The following is a 20,371-nucleotide window of genomic DNA, read 5'->3' as shown; positions in this document are numbered from 1 at the left end:
AAATGCGCTGAGGTAAATATGAATAAAAAATATGGATCTCGTCAAATATTTTGAGGTAGGCCATGTTCTTCCCAGGCTCAATGGCCACGCCTGTGCCAAATAATTAGTACGTGGGCCTCTCCGTTTAGGAGTCTATCGGTAACATTACACACACACAAACTGGGTTTTATGTTCAATGGTCTGGCGGCGGGGATGGAACATCACGTGATCGCTCTGAGCGAATCAGCGCGCTGCTCTGCCACCGGCTCAGATTCCGTGTATAATATTCCTCGCTGAAATGCGCTGAGGTAAATATGAATAAAAAATATGGATCCCGTCAAATATTTTGAGGTAGGCCATGTTCTTCCCATACTCAATGGCCATGTCTATGCCAAATATCAAGCACGTGAGCCTCTCCGTTTAGGAGTCTATCGGTAACATTACACACACACACACACACACACACACACACAAACTGTGTTATATATATATATATATATATATATATATATATATATATATATATATATATATATATATATATATTGTTGTGGTTTTGGATATAAAGGCAACCCCCTTTTAGTTAGTTGCACCACAACATGTAGCCTCGCTTAGCCAGTTATTTCTTATTAAATATGAAGTATAGTCTCCTTCCCAGTGTTAGTATGCATTGAGGCAGGTAAGTAAGGGTAGGCCTCATTTGGCCTGGAATGCCATGTGGTGGGCCTGGGACAAGTCGAGGAGGCCCGAGGAGGAGCCGGAGGGCGAGGCTGGTAAGCAGCAAACAGCCAATGGGAGCTTCGGGGAGTGGCCAGCAACGGCGGCCAATGAGAACTGAGGGGAGTAAACTAATGGGGGCTATTATGACACGTGACCCCCGGCGGCCAGTGGAGGCCCGTGGAACATTCTAGTGGGGGCTCCAGGGGGATATAAGACCTGCCTCGGACCCCCGAGCTAGGTCTCTGCTCTCTGCCCTCACTCTCTGCTGCCCTGTTCTACCTGGCTCTGGCCTCTCTTTTGCCCTCGCTCTCTTGAGATTCAGGCTCTCGCAGGACGAGATCTCGTTGGCCCTGTACTCTGATGATCTCCCTGCCTGGACTCCTGCACATGCGCCTCACCTCGCTGACTTCGGACACGCTGTGTGGATTCCCGTACATGCACGACAGAAGCCGACGTCCCTGCCGCGAACATTATGGAAGAGTTCCTAATCCTTATATTAAAGCGCGGCGTTACGCGCGCTGCTTGTGAGCAAGGAGGAAGCGGACAAGCGGTAACATATAAACGTCTTTATTGTAAGACTACACTGTAACACTGAACTCCTCCGGGCTGGTCGCCCGGTGTATATCATGAGGCCACGCCTACCCCTCGGGCGTGGCCACCGCCCACTTGGTGCGTGGAATGATGTCACCACGCCAGTGGGCTTTTGTGTCCGCCACACGCGCCCCCCCAGAATTCCCGCGCACCTGGAGGGCCAGTTTGCGGGGCAGACGAATGACCCGGCCGAAGCGCCCCCTGGCGATCGGCGGCGTCCGGGGTGCAGGGATACCAGGTGGGATGCCCCTGGCTGCCCCTGGGATGGGTGCAGGACCGGGGGGCGCCGTGGCGGCGGGGCTGGGTGGTGCCGGGGGTCCGCCCGCAGGAGGGCGGCCCCGACGTGGGGGTCGGGCCACTGGCGGTGGATGGTCCACATCGAGGTGGGCCTCCTTGAGGCGGTCTACCGAAACGCGGTCAGGAGTACCGCCGATGTCCAGGGTGAAGTGCTTCGCCCCGGTCTCCAGCACGCGGAAAGGCCCGTCGTACGGGGGCCGCAGTGGTGTCCGATGGGCATCGTGGCGGACGAAGACGTACTCCGCCGTGCGAAGCTCCGGGGTGACGTGCGTCGGTGGGTGCCCGTGGCATGCCGTTGGCACCGGGGCGAACCTCTGGGCGGTCTCTTGCAGAGCGGAGCGCTGCTGTGCCGCGGACCATGGTGCCGTGGAGTCGGGGAGGAACTCGCCCGGCACCCGCAGCGGTTGCCCGAAGACCAACTCCGCCGCGGATGCACGCAGGTCCTCCTTGGGCGCCGTCCGGAGGCCCAGCAGGACCCAGGGGAGCCTGTCGACCCAGCCGCCGTCGCGGAGGGTGGCCCGGAGCGCGGCCTTCAATGAGCGGTGAAATCGCTCACACAGGCCGTTAGCCTGGGGGTGGTAGGCCGTGGTTCGGTGCAGCCGGACCCCGAGCCCCTGCGCAACCACCCCCCAGAGCTCCGAGGTGAACTGGGGGCCGCGGTCGGATGAGATGTCTGAGGGGGCGCCGAACCGGGCGACCCAGGTGGCGATGAAAGCCTGCGCGACATCGGCCGCCGTTGTCGACGCCAAGGGCACGGCCTCCGGCCACCGGGTGGTGCGGTCCACCATGGTGAGGACGTGGGTGAAACCCCGCGAGGGGGGCAGAGGTCCCACCAGGTCCACGTGGACGTGGTCAAACCGACGTTCCGGCACCGTGAACGGGGCCTGGGTGTGCCGGTGCACCTTGGCGCGCTGGCACGCGAGGCATGTCCTGGCCCAGCCGCGGACGGCCTTCCGGAGGCCATGCCAGACGAACTTGTCGGCGATCAGCCTTTGGGAGGCCCTCGCGCCCGGGTGGGACAGGCCGTGGATGGCGTCAAACACCTGGCGCTGCCAGCCCGCGGGCACAATGGGGCGAGGACGCCCGAGGGAGACGTCGCACAAGAGGGCCATGCCCACGCCGTCGAACGGCACCTCGGTGACGCGGAGGCCCGTGACGGCGGTCCGCAAGGCCTGGACGTCGGGGTCAGCGGCCTGGTCCGCTGCCATCCGGGCATAGTCGATGCCGAGGTGGACTGCGTGGGCGACGGCCCGGGAAAGGCAATCCGCCACCGGGTTGTCCTTCCCCGCGACGTGCTGGATGTCCGTCATGTACTCGGACACGGCCGAGAGGTGACGCTGCTGCCGGGCCGACCACGGCTCGGTGACCTTGCCCATCGCGAAGATCAGCGGCTTGTGGTCGACGAAGGCAGTGAACGCCCGGCCCTCGAGCAGATGGCGGAAGTGCCTGACCGCCAAGTGAAGTCCGAGCAACTCGCGGTCGAAGGTACTGTAACGGCGTTCGGGCGGGCGAAGCTGCCGGCTAAAGAACGCCAGCGGTTGCCAAGCTCCACGCACCCATTGCTCGTGCACCGCGCCCACCGCGTAGTCCGAGGCATCGGTGGTGAGGGCGATCGGTGCATCGGGCGCCGGGTGCGCGAGCATGGTGGCGTTAGCCAAGGCGAGCTTCGCGCCCGTGAACGCCGTGTCCATCTGCTCGGTCCAGGTAACGTCGCCTTTGCCCGGCTTACCTCGGAGAGCTTCGTGCAGGGGGCGCAGGAGCTGGGTGATACGGGGCAGGAACCGATGGTAAAAGTTCACCATGCCCAGGAACTCCTGCAGCCCTCTGATCGTGCGGGGGCGCGGAAACCCCTTCACCGCCTCCACCTTGGCCGGCAGGGGGACGGCTCCGTGCCTGGTGACACGGTGCCCCAGAAAATCGATTGTGGCGGCGCCGAACCGGCACTTTGCGGGGTTCACAATCAGGCCATGCTGGCCCAGGCGTTCGAAGAGTGTGCGGAGGTGGCGTAGGTGCTCTTCGCGGGACGCGCTGGCGACGAGGATATCGTCCAGGTAGACGTAGACAAAATCCAAGTCGCGCAGGACGCTGTCCATCAGTTGCTGGAACGCCTGAGCCGCATTCTTCAGACCGAAGGGCATGCGCAGGAACTCGAAGAGTCCGAATGGCGTGATGACCGCCGTCTTCGGGATGTCCTCCGGCCTGACGGGGACCTGATGGTAGCCGCGTATGAGGTCCACCTTCGAGAAGAAGGACCTGCCCGCCAAACGGGCGGAAAAGTCCTGAATGTGGGGGACGGGGTAGCGGTCGGGAGTCGTGGCGTCATTGAGACGGCGATAGTCCCCGCACGGTCGCCATCCCCCGCCGGGCTTCGGCACGATGTGCAGCGGCGACGCCCAAGCGCTCTCTGAGCGCCGAACGATGCCGAGTCGCTCCAGGGTAGCGAACTCCGCTTTTGCCACCGCCAGCTTCGTCGGCTCGAGGCGGCGTGCCCGGGCGTAGACCGGTGGCCCGACGGTGGGGATGTGATGGGCCACCCCGTGCTTGACGGCCCCCTCCGAGAAGGTGGGCCGCGTGAGGGCCGGGAAGCCGGCGAGGAGGCGGGTGAATGCGTCCGCTGCCGGAAGCGTACAGACCAACGTGGCCGGAACCGAATCGTTCGGCAAGCCGCTTGGCAAGCCGCTCGTTGAGCTGGGCAACGCACATGCGAGCGAGCTGAACGTCTCGGCCTGGACAAGCCGTCTGCGCTTGACGTCGACCAGGAGCCCATTAGCGCACAGGAAGTCCGCGCCAAGCAGTGCCATGGGCACGTCGGCGGTGACGAACGTCCATCGGAAAACCTGCCCTCCAAACCGCAGAGAGAGGCAGCGTTTTCCGTACGTACGGATGGGCGTCCCGTTCGCGGCAAGCAGCGCGGGGCCCCCACCCGCGGCGTGCTTGTCTGACGTGCCGGCGGGAATGACACTCAACTGCGCTCCCATGTCGCACAGGTAACGGCGCCCGGAGAAGGTGTCCGTTATGAACAGCAGGCTGCTCGAACGGCCGGCGCTCATCGCCACAATTGAGCGCCGGCCCGGGCGTTTCCCGACCCGTTGAAGGAGCACGGCGGATGACACCGCCGAGCTTCGTGGCCGAACTTGGCGTGGAACCAGCACCAGGTGGTGGACCTGGAGGAGCGCGGCTGGCTCCGCCAGGCCGGTGGAGTCGATGGGTTTCCCCGCGGTGGCGGTTTTCGCCGCGGCGGTGGGCGGGGCGTGGCGGCGTTCACGAGGTGCGTATCAGCATGCTGCTGAACATCAGCGTGCTGCTGAACATCAGCGTGCTGTAGAAGATGATGCTGTGGAACATGCTGCTGAACATCAGCGTCGAAGGCCGTGACGGCCACGCCGACGCTCGCCCGCGTGTCCGAAGCGGCGAAGTACTTGTCCGCCTCGGCCGCCAATGCTCGGGGTTCCGTTAGCCCGGTCCCGGCCAACGCGAGGCGAACCTGCGCTGGAAGTTGGCGACGGAAAAGCGCCCGGAATAGCGAACCGGGGGCTTCGTCGCCCAACAGTGACAGCATATGGTCCATTCGGACCGACGGGCGCGTCTCACCGAGCTCGGGGAGATCCAGGAGGCGGTCGGCCCGTGCGTCGTCCGTGAGGCTGAACGTGGCTAGGAGTAGCCGCTTGAGTGCCTCGTACTTGTGGCCGTCCGGTGGGTGGCGAAGGACGGACACAACTCGAGCGGCCGTGCCGGGCCCGAGGGAGGCGACGACGTGGCAATAGCGCGTGTCATCGCCGGTGAGGTGCCGAAGCTGAAATTGGGCTTCGGCCTGGACGAACCAGACTTCGGCCTGAGCCTCCCAAAATTCCGGAAGTTTGACGAAGTCGGCCATGGCGATGGCGTCGCGTGTGGAAGGATCGCTCCGGCAGATCCAACGTCGAGGGTCACCAGTAAAGCGCGGCGTTACGCGCGCTGCTTGTGAGCAAGGAGGAAGCGGACAAGCGGTAACATATAAACGTCTTTATTGTAAGACTACACTGTAACACTGAACTCCTCCGGGCTGGTCGCCCGGTGTATATCATGAGGCCACGCCTACCCCTCGGGCGTGGCCACCGCCCACTTGGTGCGTGGAATGATGTCACCACGCCAGTGGGCTTTTGTGACCGCCACAATATGATAAAGGAAGACTCCACTTTTGTTCCTTGTTCGGTTTATTAAAACTCTAAAAGGGTAGGGCAGTACTTACTAATTCAAGACATTGACTAACTAATAAACTAACTGAACTTTAACAAAACATCGTTCTGCCGGTCGTGGCAAAGGCTCCACCGTCTTCTTTTGTTCTTAGACGTTCTCCTCCGTGTTCCGCGCAGCGTTTTCCTTGAAGTTCCTTTTATCTAATAGACACACCCTTCCTCTGTTGAACAAATCTCCTTATTCAGGCATGAAATCCCAGGCCTTGCACAGGCTCTCCGGCCCAGACAGTGAGACACTCTGGTTTAAATCTTGGAGAGTTCTAAGAGCCCTTTAGACAGCTGTCAGTTAAAATGGTAAAACACCTTTTTATCTGTTCTTTTCGGTCACTCCTTCTTGACCTGTCCATGCAAGCTCTTTCTCCTCCAGATTCCATTTCTACAGAGTTATACAAAACACATTTTTGGAGAAAGAAGTATATGAAAATATATGAACACATATATTTTGGTATTCTCCCACAACATTCTCGAGGGGAAACGCCCAACGAGCCGTCCGGGGCGAACTGCACTAAGCGGCCCGCTTTGAGCGCGTCCTCTCCTTCCTCCCTTTCCCTGAGTGAGTCCGAGGGCCTTTGTCTGGGAAAAGGAAGTAAGAACATTTAAGTTTCTCTTCTGTGTCCCTTTTTCTCTCACCGTTGTACATTTGTTAATAAACCTGTGCTTGTTTCCAACTTGGCCGTTTTTGTCTCTTCACCACTGGCCTAGCATTGCATGAGATAAAACCGCTCGATCGGGTTCCTAGTAATTAACGGCACGAGTTACACGGCACACAAACCACTCAGGCATATCAGACCAGCGTGACTCGTGTGAGGTCCAGCCCCCATCCTCGCAGCAGCGTGTGTATCGAAGGTACCCGGGTCATGACCAGAAACCCTTCCACGCGTTCGCTGCGGGTTTGGCGGCTGGAATTGCTCAGCAATCCGCCCCCCACGAGTGTAGAGTGGGTAGCGGCTTTGTGGACTCGAAGCTCGAGGGGGCGGAGGGCTTAATCCCCCCTCAGTGTGTCGACGGGCTCGAGATCTGCAACAAATTGGTAGTCAGGAGTGGGATTTGAACCCGACACCAACAAATTGGTGTCCGGGAGTGGGATATTTGGACCTAGAGTGCGCTTCACGTACTCAAAATTACGGGCGTACGAAATTTAGTTTTAAAAACCAAATTCATTTGAGTTCGTGCAATGGCTGGCCAAGACGACCAAATGCCGGTGGGAGTAGGAGATAGGGAAGCATTAATGGCCCAAGACCAGCAGGAAGAGTTGGTAGTAGGGGAAGCTGATGAGGGTGCGGCAGTTGGTGAAGAAAATGGCGGCACCTCGCATGTGGCGGCGGAGGCCGAGCTCGCGGTGCCAATGGATATGGGCATATTAATGGCACAAATCAGAGCATGCTTTGAGGTGCAAAGTGAGAAAGCAACCAGGGATATGGAAAAGATGAGGGAGGAAACAAACTGCAACCTGAAAAAGATGGGGGAGGAATCCAGGTGCAACATGGAAAAGATGGGGGAGGAGATTGGGCGTAGGATGAGCAGAGAGGTAGCGGTGGTACGCGACGAGGTGAAGCGGTACGAGGAACGCATGGAGAGCGGGTTAAAGCGGAGTACAGCCAAATGACTGGGGCAATGAGAGTAGTGACGGGGGAGGTAGAGAAGCCGACGATAGTCGAATTGGAAGAGGAAATTTTGGGGGCACCGACGATCATCGAGTTAGAGCAGGAAATAGTAGGGGCGCACCGGGAAATAGAGGAGAAAACCCTGGAAAAAGAAGAAATAATTGGGGTTGAAGAGACGGGAAAGACAGGGAGTGAGTCACGGGAGGAGGTAATGGAACATGTACAAGGTTCGTGTTCGCACCGTGATGCCGTGCTTGCTGACCAAATGGAAAGTTCGAGCTGCAGACTTCGAGCTGCAGGTTTGACAGGTTGAGTGGCAGTAAGAAAGCAATTGCTAAGATGGCAAAATAAGAAAAAGAAGCTTGCCTGAGCCATGAAGCACTGCCAGTGGACGACTGAAGACTGGAAGAAGGTCTTATGGACCGATGAATCAAAATTTGAAATCTTTGGTTCATCACGCAGGGTTTTTGTAAGCCGTCGAGTAGGCGAAAGGATGGTTCCTCAGTGCGTGGCACCAACTGTCAAACATGGAGGAGGAAGCATGATGGTCTGGGGCTCTTTTGCTGGATCCAGAGTCGGCGACTTGCACAGAGTGACTGGAGGCCTGAACCAAAAGGGCAACCACAGCATTTTGCAGCGCCATATAATACCCTCTGGTATATGCCTAGTTGGTCAGGGGTTCATCCTACAGCAAGATAATGACACTAAACACACCTCCAGGCTATGTCAAAACTACCTTCGAGGAAAAGAACAAGACGGTAGGCTTCAAATCATGGAATGACCAGCACAGTCTCCAGACTTAAACCCCATCGAGATGGTTTGGGATGAACTGGACAGAAGGGTGAAAGCAAAGCAACAGACAAGTGCAACACATTTGTGGGAACTTCTGCAACAGTGTTGGGAAGAACTTCCGGAACAATATTTGATTTCCATTGTAGAAAGAATGCCACGAGTGTGTTCGGAGGTTATATCTGCAAAAGGTGGTTACTTTGCTGAGTCGAAAATTTAAATTAAATTTTGTTAAACAAAATGATTCTATGATTTCTTTTTATCTCCAAATGTATATTTGTTCTATGCTTAATTTCAGAGTACATTGAGACATTAAACTGCATAAATTTCAATAAAAACTGGAAAAGTCGAGGTGTTCTAAAACTTTTGACCGGTAGTGTACATGAAACAGATCAGTTCAAATGTTCAAACTGCTTTCCTTCATTGTCTATGCTCTGATGATCGTGATGGGGCGCTCTGATGTTGGATCTGATGGGATCTGATGGGATGATGGGATGATGGGATGATGGGATGATGGGATCTGATGATCTGATGATGCTCTGATGATCGTCGGTGCCCCCAAAATTTCCTCTTCCAATTCGACTATCGTCGGCTTCTCTACCTCCCCCGTCACTACTCTCATTGCCCCAGTCATTTGGCTGTACTCCGCTTTAACCCGCTCTCCATGCGTTCCTCGTACCGCTTCACCTCGTCGCGTACCACCGCTACCTCTCAGCTCATCCTACATCCTCATTCATCCTACATCCTACATCCTACATCATCCTCATCCTCATCTCATCCTCATCCTCATCCTCATCCTACATCCGCGTATCATCCTCATTCACAGCTGTAGCCGTGAAGAAACACTCTGACACACAGTTCTGCATGTTTCAGTCGTTAGGGCAGCAGTCTCATTACGGCTGAATGGTTTCAAGTCTCTAAGGGTCGTAGGATTCCTCGCATTCACTTTGTGTTTGAGGAAACCCCACAGGGTGTTGTTAAATCACAAGACCGTGGCGGCTATTCAACCGGACCATGATAGCCAATCCATTTGTCTGTAAATTTCAAATCAAGGGCCTGGCGTACACAGGCAGCATAATGAGCAGGCGCACCATCATGCATGAACCACATTTGGCCATCATTGAGTTGAAATACATGCTGCTCCAACATTGGAAGGTAATTTGCAGCATTCACATTTTCTTCAAAATTATTGGTCCAACAATGCCTCCAGAAGAAATACCTGCCCAGACGGACACACTAGCTTGATACTGGATGTTGTGCTCAATGGTAAATCGTGGGTTGTCTGCTGCCCATATCACGCTGTGATGACGATTCACAGAACCAGATAAAGTAAACTTGGATTCATCTGACCACAAGATCCTGTTCTGCAAATCATTGTCCATATCCATTAACCCAAGCAATGTCTCACATGCCTCAACGCACCTGTCAACATCATCCTCAGATAGTTGGTGAATTAATCTGCGTAGGTATGGTTTTGCATTAAGGTCTTTTAGTATTCTTCGAATCGACGATTGGCTTATGTTGGTGATGTTTGATAAACGACGAGTTGATAATGGTGTGTTACTGTCGAGTTGTTGTTGAATGACCGCTCTGCTTTCCTCAGTTCGAACAGTACGAGGCCTACCTGGTGACTGTTTTGGAAGAATGCTGCTGGTTTCATCAAACTGCTTGTTTATTCTGGCAATGGTTCTTCTGTCAATTGTGTCGGTGCCACATTCTTTGACAAGTTGTCTGTGAACTTCAGCCGAATTTCCAGATACAGATTACAAGTGTACAGCTCAAATTTTCTGTCTCACGATATCCTCCGTCATATTAGGATGTTCAATTCACAATGAACTAAACTAATGCAAAGACAAACGCGTGCAGCACAGTGAGCAAAGCTCACCCCGATCCATATCACGTGATGCACCTCACCCTGTGTGTATCACGTGATGCCTGTGCGTGTTGAAGCGGTCACATCCATTTACGAGTAATCATGTTTTGTTTTGCACCAGAGAACAATAATAAACTTACCTGTTTGTTGCAGGTATCGTTCTTCAAAATGTGCCCAGGGTTTCTGGACCATCCTGTGTATATATCGATTCATGTAGTTATCAAAATCGATTGCATAAGCATGGAAGTTAAATGCTGGAATTTGATTGGAAGTGTGTACATGTATGTGTTCATCAGTAAAAGTGAGCTTGGAAGAAGAAATAACAATGGAAGGAGGAGGCCTGAGTTCCACATATAGAGCAGTGGAGTTCCATTTTCATTGGGGAAACAGCACCCATCCTGGCTCAGAACACACCATCAACGGACAAAGATTTCACATGGAGGTGAGGAATGCACTTTTTATCTTCCATGTTTAAAGGTGATTGAGAAGCAAGGACGTATTGTTACCGTGACAATGGCAAAAGAGGACAAATATCATACAATGAATCATATTACTCCAAACCTAGCACAGGGACGTCAAGCCACCCATTCCTTCCTGTCAAATGCGGACTGCCACAACTGTTGTGCCTGAGTCTTGTGGTCTACCTTAAGCTGATGTACCCAGTTGCTGCGGGGTGGCCTTGGCACCGTTTGCAGTCTGGGCTGGGCTTCATTCCTCAGCGAACGTCGACACTTAATTTGAGGGCAATTTGTGCGGGTGTGTTGTCTGTCAGTCTCCGAACGTGCCCCAAAAGGAAGTGGTGGCTATGTAAAATGGTGTTGCAGCTGTCATTGAGACCGGTGCTTTGTGATATTGTCTTGTTAGTGACAGTCAAACAATTGGACTCCAGGGATGCGATGCTGACACCTCCTGTGGAGCTTTCACCCGTTCTCTATGAGCAACGTCCAGATATCGGATCCATACAGGAGAACAGGCAAAATACAAGTGGTGTATATTCTGAGATTTGTTGATATACGAAGTTGTTTATTCCAATACATATGCTTCAGCATCTCAAAAGTTGATGAGGCGAGGCCCATACGTCGTGAATGTAAGGTGAGGAATAGCCCTTTGAGTCAATATCACATCCTAGTCGAGGTACCTGAACCTCTCTATTACTGCAATGGTCTGGCCTGAAACGATGACTGGTGGGCCTATCTGGTAGGTATGATGGGTGTGATGAACGAGGTGGGCCGGAGCCTATGTTCTGAACCTTGTTTTTTGTACAGGAAATGTGCATTCCCATTTTCCCAGCCTCTTCCTCAAACCACTGTAACAACGATGGCCATTGCTTGGGCCTTCCAAGGAACAAAGCTGCATCACCAGCGTAGACCAGATTCGTAAATAGTTCAGCACTGCCAACAGTTATTCCAAGGTCTCTCTGACACTGGCTCAGGATCCAGTCAATGGCACAACAGAATAGAGCTGGAGTGAGGATGCAGCCTTGGCAGACACCATAGGTGGTGAGGAAAGATCCGGAGATGTCACTTCCATCATGTACCCTTGATGTGATGCCCTCATGCAGGTCCTGGATGAGATGGAGCAAAAATGAAGGTGTTCTGGCTGCTTCCAGGGCCTTCCACAGAGCGCTCCAATCCACTGAGTCAAAGGCGGCCTTGATATCAATATCAGCAACATTAAGCGGTTGAGCAAACTCGCAGTGGAGCTCAGACAAAAGCCTAAGAGCGGAGCGAGCACCATGTCCATGGTATACCTTCCCTTCTTGAAGCAATACTTCTGCGGGTGGCATCAACAGGTGAGAAATGGTTCCAGGCAAGTTAGAAAAACATGTCTATACACCTTTCCAGGGACAAACAACAGTGTAATGGGTCAGTAACTGCTACATTGATTGCGGCATTCCTTCCCTTTGCACAAGGAAATAATTAGGCTATCTCTCCACTCTGTGGAGACTCCACCTGAGGCCCATACATTATGAAAGAGTTTATGGAGGGTCAAGCTGATCAGGACCTCTCCACAAGTGAGTATCTCTGGGGGAATGCTGTCTAGCCCCACGGCGTGGTCATTCCGAAGCTTCTTAATGGCATGACGCACCTCGACCAGAATGGGGGCATCCGAGGAGATGTCCAGTGTTGGAGTGGCAGCTGTTGTCTATGCAGCGAGATGAGGACTTGGAGTTGCCAGCAGATGATTGAGCACGGTATTGTAGTACACATGCCAGCGGGCCAGCATTTCTTCCGTCGTCTTACCTGGAGTACCGTCAATCCTTGTGACTGGGATGTTGCTGCAATGCTGCATCCATATTGTGGAGTGCCATGCACACGTTTAATTGCCCAATATGTTGAACACAAATCGTTATTTAGGAGCCCTTCTTCAGGGTTATCTACCAATTTAGAATAAAATTATTCAAGGTCTTCCTTGGCCTGAGCTTTGAAGACACCTTTGAGTCTCCGCAGGTCTCACCAATCATTACAAAGATGTGCATCTCACTTCCAGGTCAAAATTGTTCATGGTGTCAGTGGTGAGCAAAGAACGTCTCTTATATTTATACGGACTAACTGCCACATCACGCACATTGCATCGGGAAGAAGGGGAGATAATTGCACACAGAGGAGAGGGGTAAAGGATCACACAAAGGAGAGAGGGGGAGAGAATCATACACAGGGGAGAGGGGTAAAGGATCACACACAGGAGAGAGGGGGAGAGAATCATACACAGGGGAGAGGGGTAAAGGATTACACATAGGGGAGAGTGGGAGAGAATCATACACAGGGGAGAAGGGGAGAGAATCACACACAGGGGAGAGGGGAGAGAATCACACACAAGGTAGAGGGGAAGAGGATCACACACAGGGGAGTGGGGGAGAGAATCACACACAGGGGAGAGGGGTAAAGGATCACACACAAGGTAGAGGGGGAGAGGATCACACACAGGGGAGAGGGGGAGAGAATCATACACAGGGGAGAGGGGGAGAGAATCACACACAAGGTAGAGGGGTAAAGGATCACACACAGGGGAGAGGGGGAGAGAATCACACACAAGGTAGAGGGGGAGAGAATCACACACAGGGGAGAGGGGTAAAGGATCACTCACAGGGGAGAGGGGGCGAGAATCACACACAAGGTAGAGGGGGAGAGGATCACACACAGGGGAGAGGGGGAGAGAATCACACACAGGGGAGAGGGGAAGAGGATCACACACAGGGAGAGGGGGAGAGAATCACACACAAGCGAAAGGGGAAGAGGATCCCACACAGGGGAGAGGGGTAAAGGATCACACACAGGGGAGAGGGGGAGAGAATCACTCACAGGGGAGAGGGGGGAGAGAATCACACACAGGGGAGAGGGGAGGAGGATCACACACAGGGGAGAGGGGGAGAGAATCACACACAGGGGAGAGGGGAAGAGGATCACACACAGGGGAGAGGGGGAGAGAATCACACACAGGGGAGAGGGGTAAAGGATCACACACATGGGAGAGGGGGAGAGAATCACACACAGGGGAGAGGGGTAAAGGATCACACACAGGGGAGAGGGGGAGAGAATCACTCACAGGGGAGAGGGGGGAGAGAATCACACACAGGGGAGAGGGGAAGAGGCTCACTCACAGGGGAGAGGGGGAGAGAATCACACACAGGGGAGAGGAGTAAAGGATCACACACAGGGGAGAGGGGGAGAGAATCACACACAGGGGAGAGGGGGAGAGGATCACACACAGGGGAGAGGAAGAGAGAATCACACACAGGGGAGAGGGGTAAAGGATCACACACAGGGGAGAGGGGGAGAGAATCACACACAAGGTAGAGGGGGAGAGGATCACACACAGGGGAGAGGGGGAGAGAATCACACACAGGGGAGAGGGGGAGAGGATCACACACAGAGGAGAGGGTGAGAGAATCACACACAGGGGAGAGGGGGAGAGGATCACACACATGGGAGAGGGTGAGAGAATCACACACAGGGGAGAGGGGGAGAGGATCACACACAGGGGAGAGGGGGAGAGGATCACACACAGAGGAGGGGAGGAGAGAATCACACACAGGGGAGAGGGGGAGAGGATCACACACAGAGGAGAGGAGGAGAGAATCACACACAGGGGAGAGGGGTAAAAGATCACACACAGGGGAGAGGGGGAGAGAATCACACATAAGGTAGAGGGGGAGAGGGGGAGAGAATCACACACAGGGGAGAGGGGGAGAGGATCACACACAGGGGAGTGGAGGAGAGGATCACACACAGGGGAGAGGGGGAGAGAATCACACACAGGGGAGAGGGGGAGAGAATCACACACAGGGGAGAGGGGGAGAGAATCACACACACGGGAGAGGGGGAGAGAATCACACACAGGGGAGAGGGGGAGAGGATCACACACAGAGGAGAGGGTGAGAGAATCACACACAGGGGAGAGGGGGAGAGGATCACAAACAGGGGAGAGGGGGAGAGGATCACACACAGGGGAGAGGGGGAGAGGATCACACACAGAGGAGGGGAGGAGAGAATCACACACAGGGGAGAGGGGGAGAGGATCACACACAGAGGAGAGGAGGAGAGAATCACACACAGGGGAGAGGGGTAAAAGATCACACACAGGGGAGAGGGGGAGAGAATCACACATAAGGTAGAGGGGGAGAGGGGGAGAGAATCACACACAGGGGAGAGGGGGAGAGGATCACACACAGGGGAGTGGAGGAGAGGATCACACACAGGGGAGAGGGGGAGAGAATCACACACAGGGGAGAGGGGGAGAGAATCATACACAGGGGAGAGGGGGAGAGAATCACACACACGGGAGAGGGGGAGAGAATCACACACAAGGTTGAGGGGGAGAGGAGCACACACAGGGGAGAGGGGGAGAGGATCACACACAGGGGAGAGGGGGAGAGAATCACACACACGGCAGAGGGGTAAAGGATCACACACAAGGTAGAGGGGGAGAGGATCACACACAGGGGAGAGGGGGAGAGAATCACACACAAGGGAGAGGGGTAAAGGATCACACACAGGGGAGAGGGGGAGAGAATCATACACAGGGGAGAGGGGTAAAGGATCACACACAAGGTAGAGGGGGAGAGAATCATACACAGGGGAGAGGGGTAAAGGATCACACACAGGAGAGAGGGGGAGAGAATCACACACAAGGTAGAGGGGGAGAGGATCACACACAGGGGAGAGGGGGAGAGAATCACACACAGGGGAGAGGGGAGAGGGGGAGAGGCTCACACACAGGGGAGAGGGGTAAAGGATCACAGACAGGGGAGAGGGGGAGAGAATCACACACAGGAGAAAGGGGCAGAGGATCACACACAGGGGAGAGGGGGAGAGGCTCACACACAGGGGAGAGGGGTAAAGGATCACACACAGGGGAGAGGGAGAGAATCACACACAGGAGAGAGGGGCAGAGGATCACACACAGGGGAGAGAGGGAGAGGGGGAGAGGCTCACACACAGGGGAGAGGGGTAAAGGATCACACTCAGGGGAGAGGGATAAAGGATCACACACAGGGGAGAGGGGTAAAGGATCACACACAGGGGAGAGGGGTAAAGGATCACACACAGGGGAGAGGGGTAAAGGATCACACACAGCGGAGAGGGGGAGAGGATCACACACAGGGCAGAGGGGTAAAGGATCACACACAGGAGGGAGGGGGAGAGAATCACACACAGGAGAGAGGGGCAGAGGATCACACACAGGGGAGAGGGGTAAAGGAAAGGATCACACACAGGAGAGAAGGGGAGAGGACCACACACAGGGGAGAGGGGTAAAGGATCAGAGGGGAGAGGGGGTGAGGGGTAAAGGGGGAGAGGGGGAGAGGATCACACACAGAGGAGAGGGGTAGAGGATCACACCCAGGGGAGACGGGGAGAGGATCACACACAGGAGAGAGGGGTAAAGGAAAGGATCACACACAGGAGAGGGGGAGAGGACCGCATACAAGGAAGTATATTCCCTGTCTGTCATAAACTGGCCGTGGATAATGCGTACGTGTTGTGAGGTCCCCATTTGATTTTACCACTGTCCCTGTGCACCAAAGTGGTCAACCTGGCGCATGAAAGTCACTAGGGCCATGTACGCACTAAACTGCACCTCCGTGACCTATACTCGTGGCCCCAGATGGACAGTCTTGTGTAAACCATTATATCGTCTTGCATGTCTTGTCAACTGAGTGACAAAACCGCAAAAACCTTCCCTGTTCCACAGTAGCCAGTCGAACTGCCCAAGGGACTATGGCAGAAAGTGGCAATGCACATTATTTGACCGTTCGAGCATGGCACATGGGATTGCCACTATGGCATCACCCTGATCGACTATTCCAGTAAGTGGCCTGAGGTGGCATTTACTTCAACTGTCACCACAGAGGTCGTTACTGCTTTCCTGTGCTCGGTTTTCAGTCGACATGGAAATCCCCACTGAGTAATGGACCGCAATTCACCTCTACTGTCAGTTTTTGGAAGAAAGAGAAATACAGTCGCTCCAGGGTCTACTACCCCCAAGCGTTGTGTTACAAGTTCGAATCAATTCAATTTTGGTGAAGATCTGAATATGGAATCAGATACGGGAGTTATTTAATTTTTAAGTGATTCTTCACAATAGAGAGATCAGACCAAAAGCGGTGATTAAACATTATATTTTTAAAAGTAATGGACGAGTTGGTTAGGTGACAAGAACAAGCCGATTAGATTTTGATCAGGTCCGAATCCAGATCCGGCCTATCAGTGGGATAGAAAACATAAACTGTTCAGCCTAGTGGAGGGATGCGCTATCCCAAGAGCCGTTCTCGTTCATAGAGGAATCGACACCGTTTATCATCACTTCGGACCTCAGCACCTCCATGTAATCTTTCATAGAGGAGTTTGTACTGTTTATCATCACCAAGGACCTTACCAACTCGCTGTAATCTTTCATAGAGGAGTTGGTACCATTTATCATCACTAAGGACCTTACCAACTCCCTGTAATCTTTCATAGAGGAGTTTGTACCGTTTGTCATCACGAAGGACCTCACCAACTCCCTGTAATCTTTCATAGAGGAGTTTGTTCAGTTTAACATCACTAAGGACCTTACCAACTCGCTGTAATCTTTCATGGAGGAGTTGGTACCGTTTATCATCATTAAGGACCTTACCAACTCCCTGTAATCATTCATAGAGGAGTTTGTACCGTTTGTCATCATGAAGGACCTCTCCAACTCCCTGTAATCTTTCATAGAGGAGTTTGTACCGTTTATCATCACTAAGGACCTTACCAACTCCCTGTAATCATTCATAGAGGAGTTTGTACCGTTTGTCATCATGAAGGACCTCACCAACTCCCTGTAATCTTTCATAGAGGAGTTTGTACCGTTTATCATCACGAAGGATCTCAGCACCTCCCTGTAATCTTTCATAGAGGAGTTGGTACCGTTTATCATCACGAAGGACCTCAGCACCTCCCTGTAATCTTTCATAGAGGAGTTTGAACCGTTTATCATCACAAAGGACCTCAGCAACTCCCTGTAATCTTCCATAGAGGAGTTGGTACCGTTTATCATCACTAAGCACCTCAGCACCTCCCTGTAATGTTGGGTTTAATCTTTAATAGAAGAGTTGACACCGTTTATCATCACGAAGGACCTCAGCACCTCCCTGTAATCTTTCATAGAGGAGTTTGTCCTGTTTATCACCACCAAGGACCTTACCAACTCCCTGTAATCTTTCATAGAGGAGTTTGTGCCGTTTAACATCACTTATGCTTCAGTCACATTTGGCTCGGCGGCCATAGGGTCTAAAAAATCTATGGCCACTAGCAATTCTAGGGCGGCCGCAGTATTTCCACGGTCACACAATGTAGCAGTCACATATGTTTTCATTTTTCGGGTAGCCGCACGGGGTATTTATAAATTGTGGAGACCGAAAACGTGGGGGTGCCGTACGGTCTTTGATTTGATGTCGCACGGTGACCTTACTGCGTCCCTGCGGCGGCCATAGAATTTTCAAGGCAGACGCAAAGTAGCCTCAAGGTGCCCGCAAGGCGACCGCAGGGGGGCCCTAGGGGGAACGTGCGGCCAGACGGACAGTAGTTATAACCTTTTTTTTTTATACCAGTTCTTTTTCATATGTATAACAGCACTTACAGTTGTCATGGCTTCGGCTTGTCAAATTGCTACGGCCACCCTAGAAATGAAAAAAGTTATAACTCCGCGCTATAATTCCACGGCGACCCCTATGGCCTGTAAAAGATAGCCATACGCCCAAGGGCCACCTTGAGGCCACCTCAGAACTCTGCGGCCGCCGCACGTTTCTGTCACTTTAGGGGGGTACGGCCGCCGTATCCTAGCCGTAGAGCAAATGTGACTGAGGAGTAAGGACCTTACCACCTCCCTATAATCTTTCAACGAGGTGTTTGTAACGTTTAACATCACGAAGGACCTCAGCACCTCCCTGTAATCTTTCATAGAGGAGTTTGTACCGTTTATCATCACTAAGGACCTCAGTACCTCCCTGTAATCTTTCATAGAGGAGTTTGTACCGTTTATCATCACTAAGGACCTTACCAACTCCCTGTAATCTTTCATAGAGGAGTTTGTACCATTTAACATCACTATGGATGTATTTAACATTAACATCACCATTTAACATTACCAACTCCCTGTAATCTTTCATCGAGGAGTTGGTACCGTTTATCATCACGAAGGACCTTACCAACTCCCTGTAATCTTTCATAGAGGAGTTTGTACCGTTTATCATCACGAAGGACCTTACCAACTCCCTGTAATCTTTCACAGAGGAGTTTGTACCATTTAACATCACTATGGATGTATTTAACATTAACATCACCATTTAACATTACCAACTCCCTGTAATCTTTCATCGAGGAGTTGGTACCGTTTATCATCACGAAGGACCTTACCAACTCCCTGTAATCTTTCATGGAGGAGTTTTTTTTTTGTTTTTTTTTTGTATACTGAATCGAGGCTCGTGAAAGAGCTAACATTTACTTCACAAACAAATCACCCAGACAAACAAAATATATAAAAAGAGGGAGCAGAAAACAACATGGGGAGAGAAGGGGAAGCACACAAACACAACATTTGAGAGCAGGGAGATGTGTGGAAGGGAGAGGGCTTGGGGGGAGGAGGCGTGGGAAGGTGGGGGTGGGAGGGGGGAGAAGTATAAAACACAAGGACACCAAGGACTTCCAGGACAGAAGTTGGTATTTCAAAAAAGTGGATTTGGGGTGAAATTAGCGGGGGTAGAAAAGATCAAGGTTTTGGATGGGGGAAGATAAGAGATGGTGGTGAACAGCTGTTTTAAAGATCTGGAGGGTGGGGTGGGATTGAAGAGAGTGAGGGAGTTTGTTCCAGAGGCGGGAGAAAAGAGGAATGAAGGAGTGAAGGTGAGCAAAGAGTCTTGATTTTGGCAGTTTGACCATAAGAGGGTTGCAGGCAGATCTTGTGCGACCTGTAGGAATATTTGCGGGACAGAGCCCAGTGAGAGCTGGGGGGGCAAGGCCAGAGAGGTTGGTACCGTTTATCATCACTAAGGACCTTACCAACTCCCTGTAATCTTTCATAGAGGAGTTTGTACCGTTTATCATCACATAGGACCTCAGCACCTCCCTGCAATCTTTCATAGAGGAGTTGTTACCGTTTATCATCACTGAAGACCTTACCAACTCCCTGTAATCTTTCATAGAGGAGTTTGTACCGTTTAACATCACTAAGGACCTCAGCACCTCCCTGTAATCTTTCATAGAGGATTTGGTACCGTTTATCATCAGTAAGGACCCCAGCACTGTAAGGTATCTCGACAAACGACGATCGATTGTAGCACACGTTTATTCACTCTGCAGATACAGGCCCGATTAACTGCAGCGCCATCCGAGCTGGGGCGTAGGGATACAATGCGGTCCCGGTGTAGGGATACAACGGTGAATATTTGCAGCTTCATCCATGACAAGCACCTCCCTGTAATCTTTCATAGAGGAGTTTGAACCGTTTGTCATCGACTCATCACTAAGGACCTCAGCAACTCCCTGTAATCTTTCATGGAGGAGTTTGAACCGTTTGTCATCACTAAGGACCTCAGCACCTCCCTGTAATCTTTCGCAGAGGGGTTTGTACCATTTATCATCATTAAAGACCTCAGCACCTCCCTGTAATCTTTCATAGAGGAGTTGACAATGTTTGTCAACACTAAGGACCTCAGCACCTCCCTGTATTCTTTCACAGACTTGACGACACCGTTTGTCATCACTAAGGACCTCAGCACCTCCCTGTATTCGAAGAATCTCTTTTCTCAAGAGGTCGATACA

At 52.8% G+C, this 20,371-nt stretch overlaps 1 protein-coding gene across 1 annotated transcript in view; it reads left to right on the top strand.

The window, feature by feature from the left end:
• LOC137439388 (carbonic anhydrase 2) overlaps positions 1 to 20,371 on the top strand; it is a 235,684-nt gene that overhangs the window by 138,014 nt on the left and 77,299 nt on the right. Inside the window, exon 4 of the mRNA XM_068135100.2 lies at positions 10,385 to 10,530. Within this exon, the coding sequence (XP_067991201.1) occupies positions 10,385 to 10,530 (146 nt within the window). The remainder of the gene's footprint in view (positions 1 to 10,384; positions 10,531 to 20,371) is intronic.

This window comes from Myxine glutinosa, chromosome 14, assembly GCF_964187855.1.
Source record: "Myxine glutinosa chromosome 14, kmMyxGlut1.1, whole genome shotgun sequence".
Lineage (NCBI taxonomy): Eukaryota > Metazoa > Chordata > Myxini > Myxiniformes > Myxinidae > Myxine > Myxine glutinosa.
Note: the sequence above shows the minus strand (reverse complement) of the source record. Positions and strands in the feature narration are given on the sequence as shown.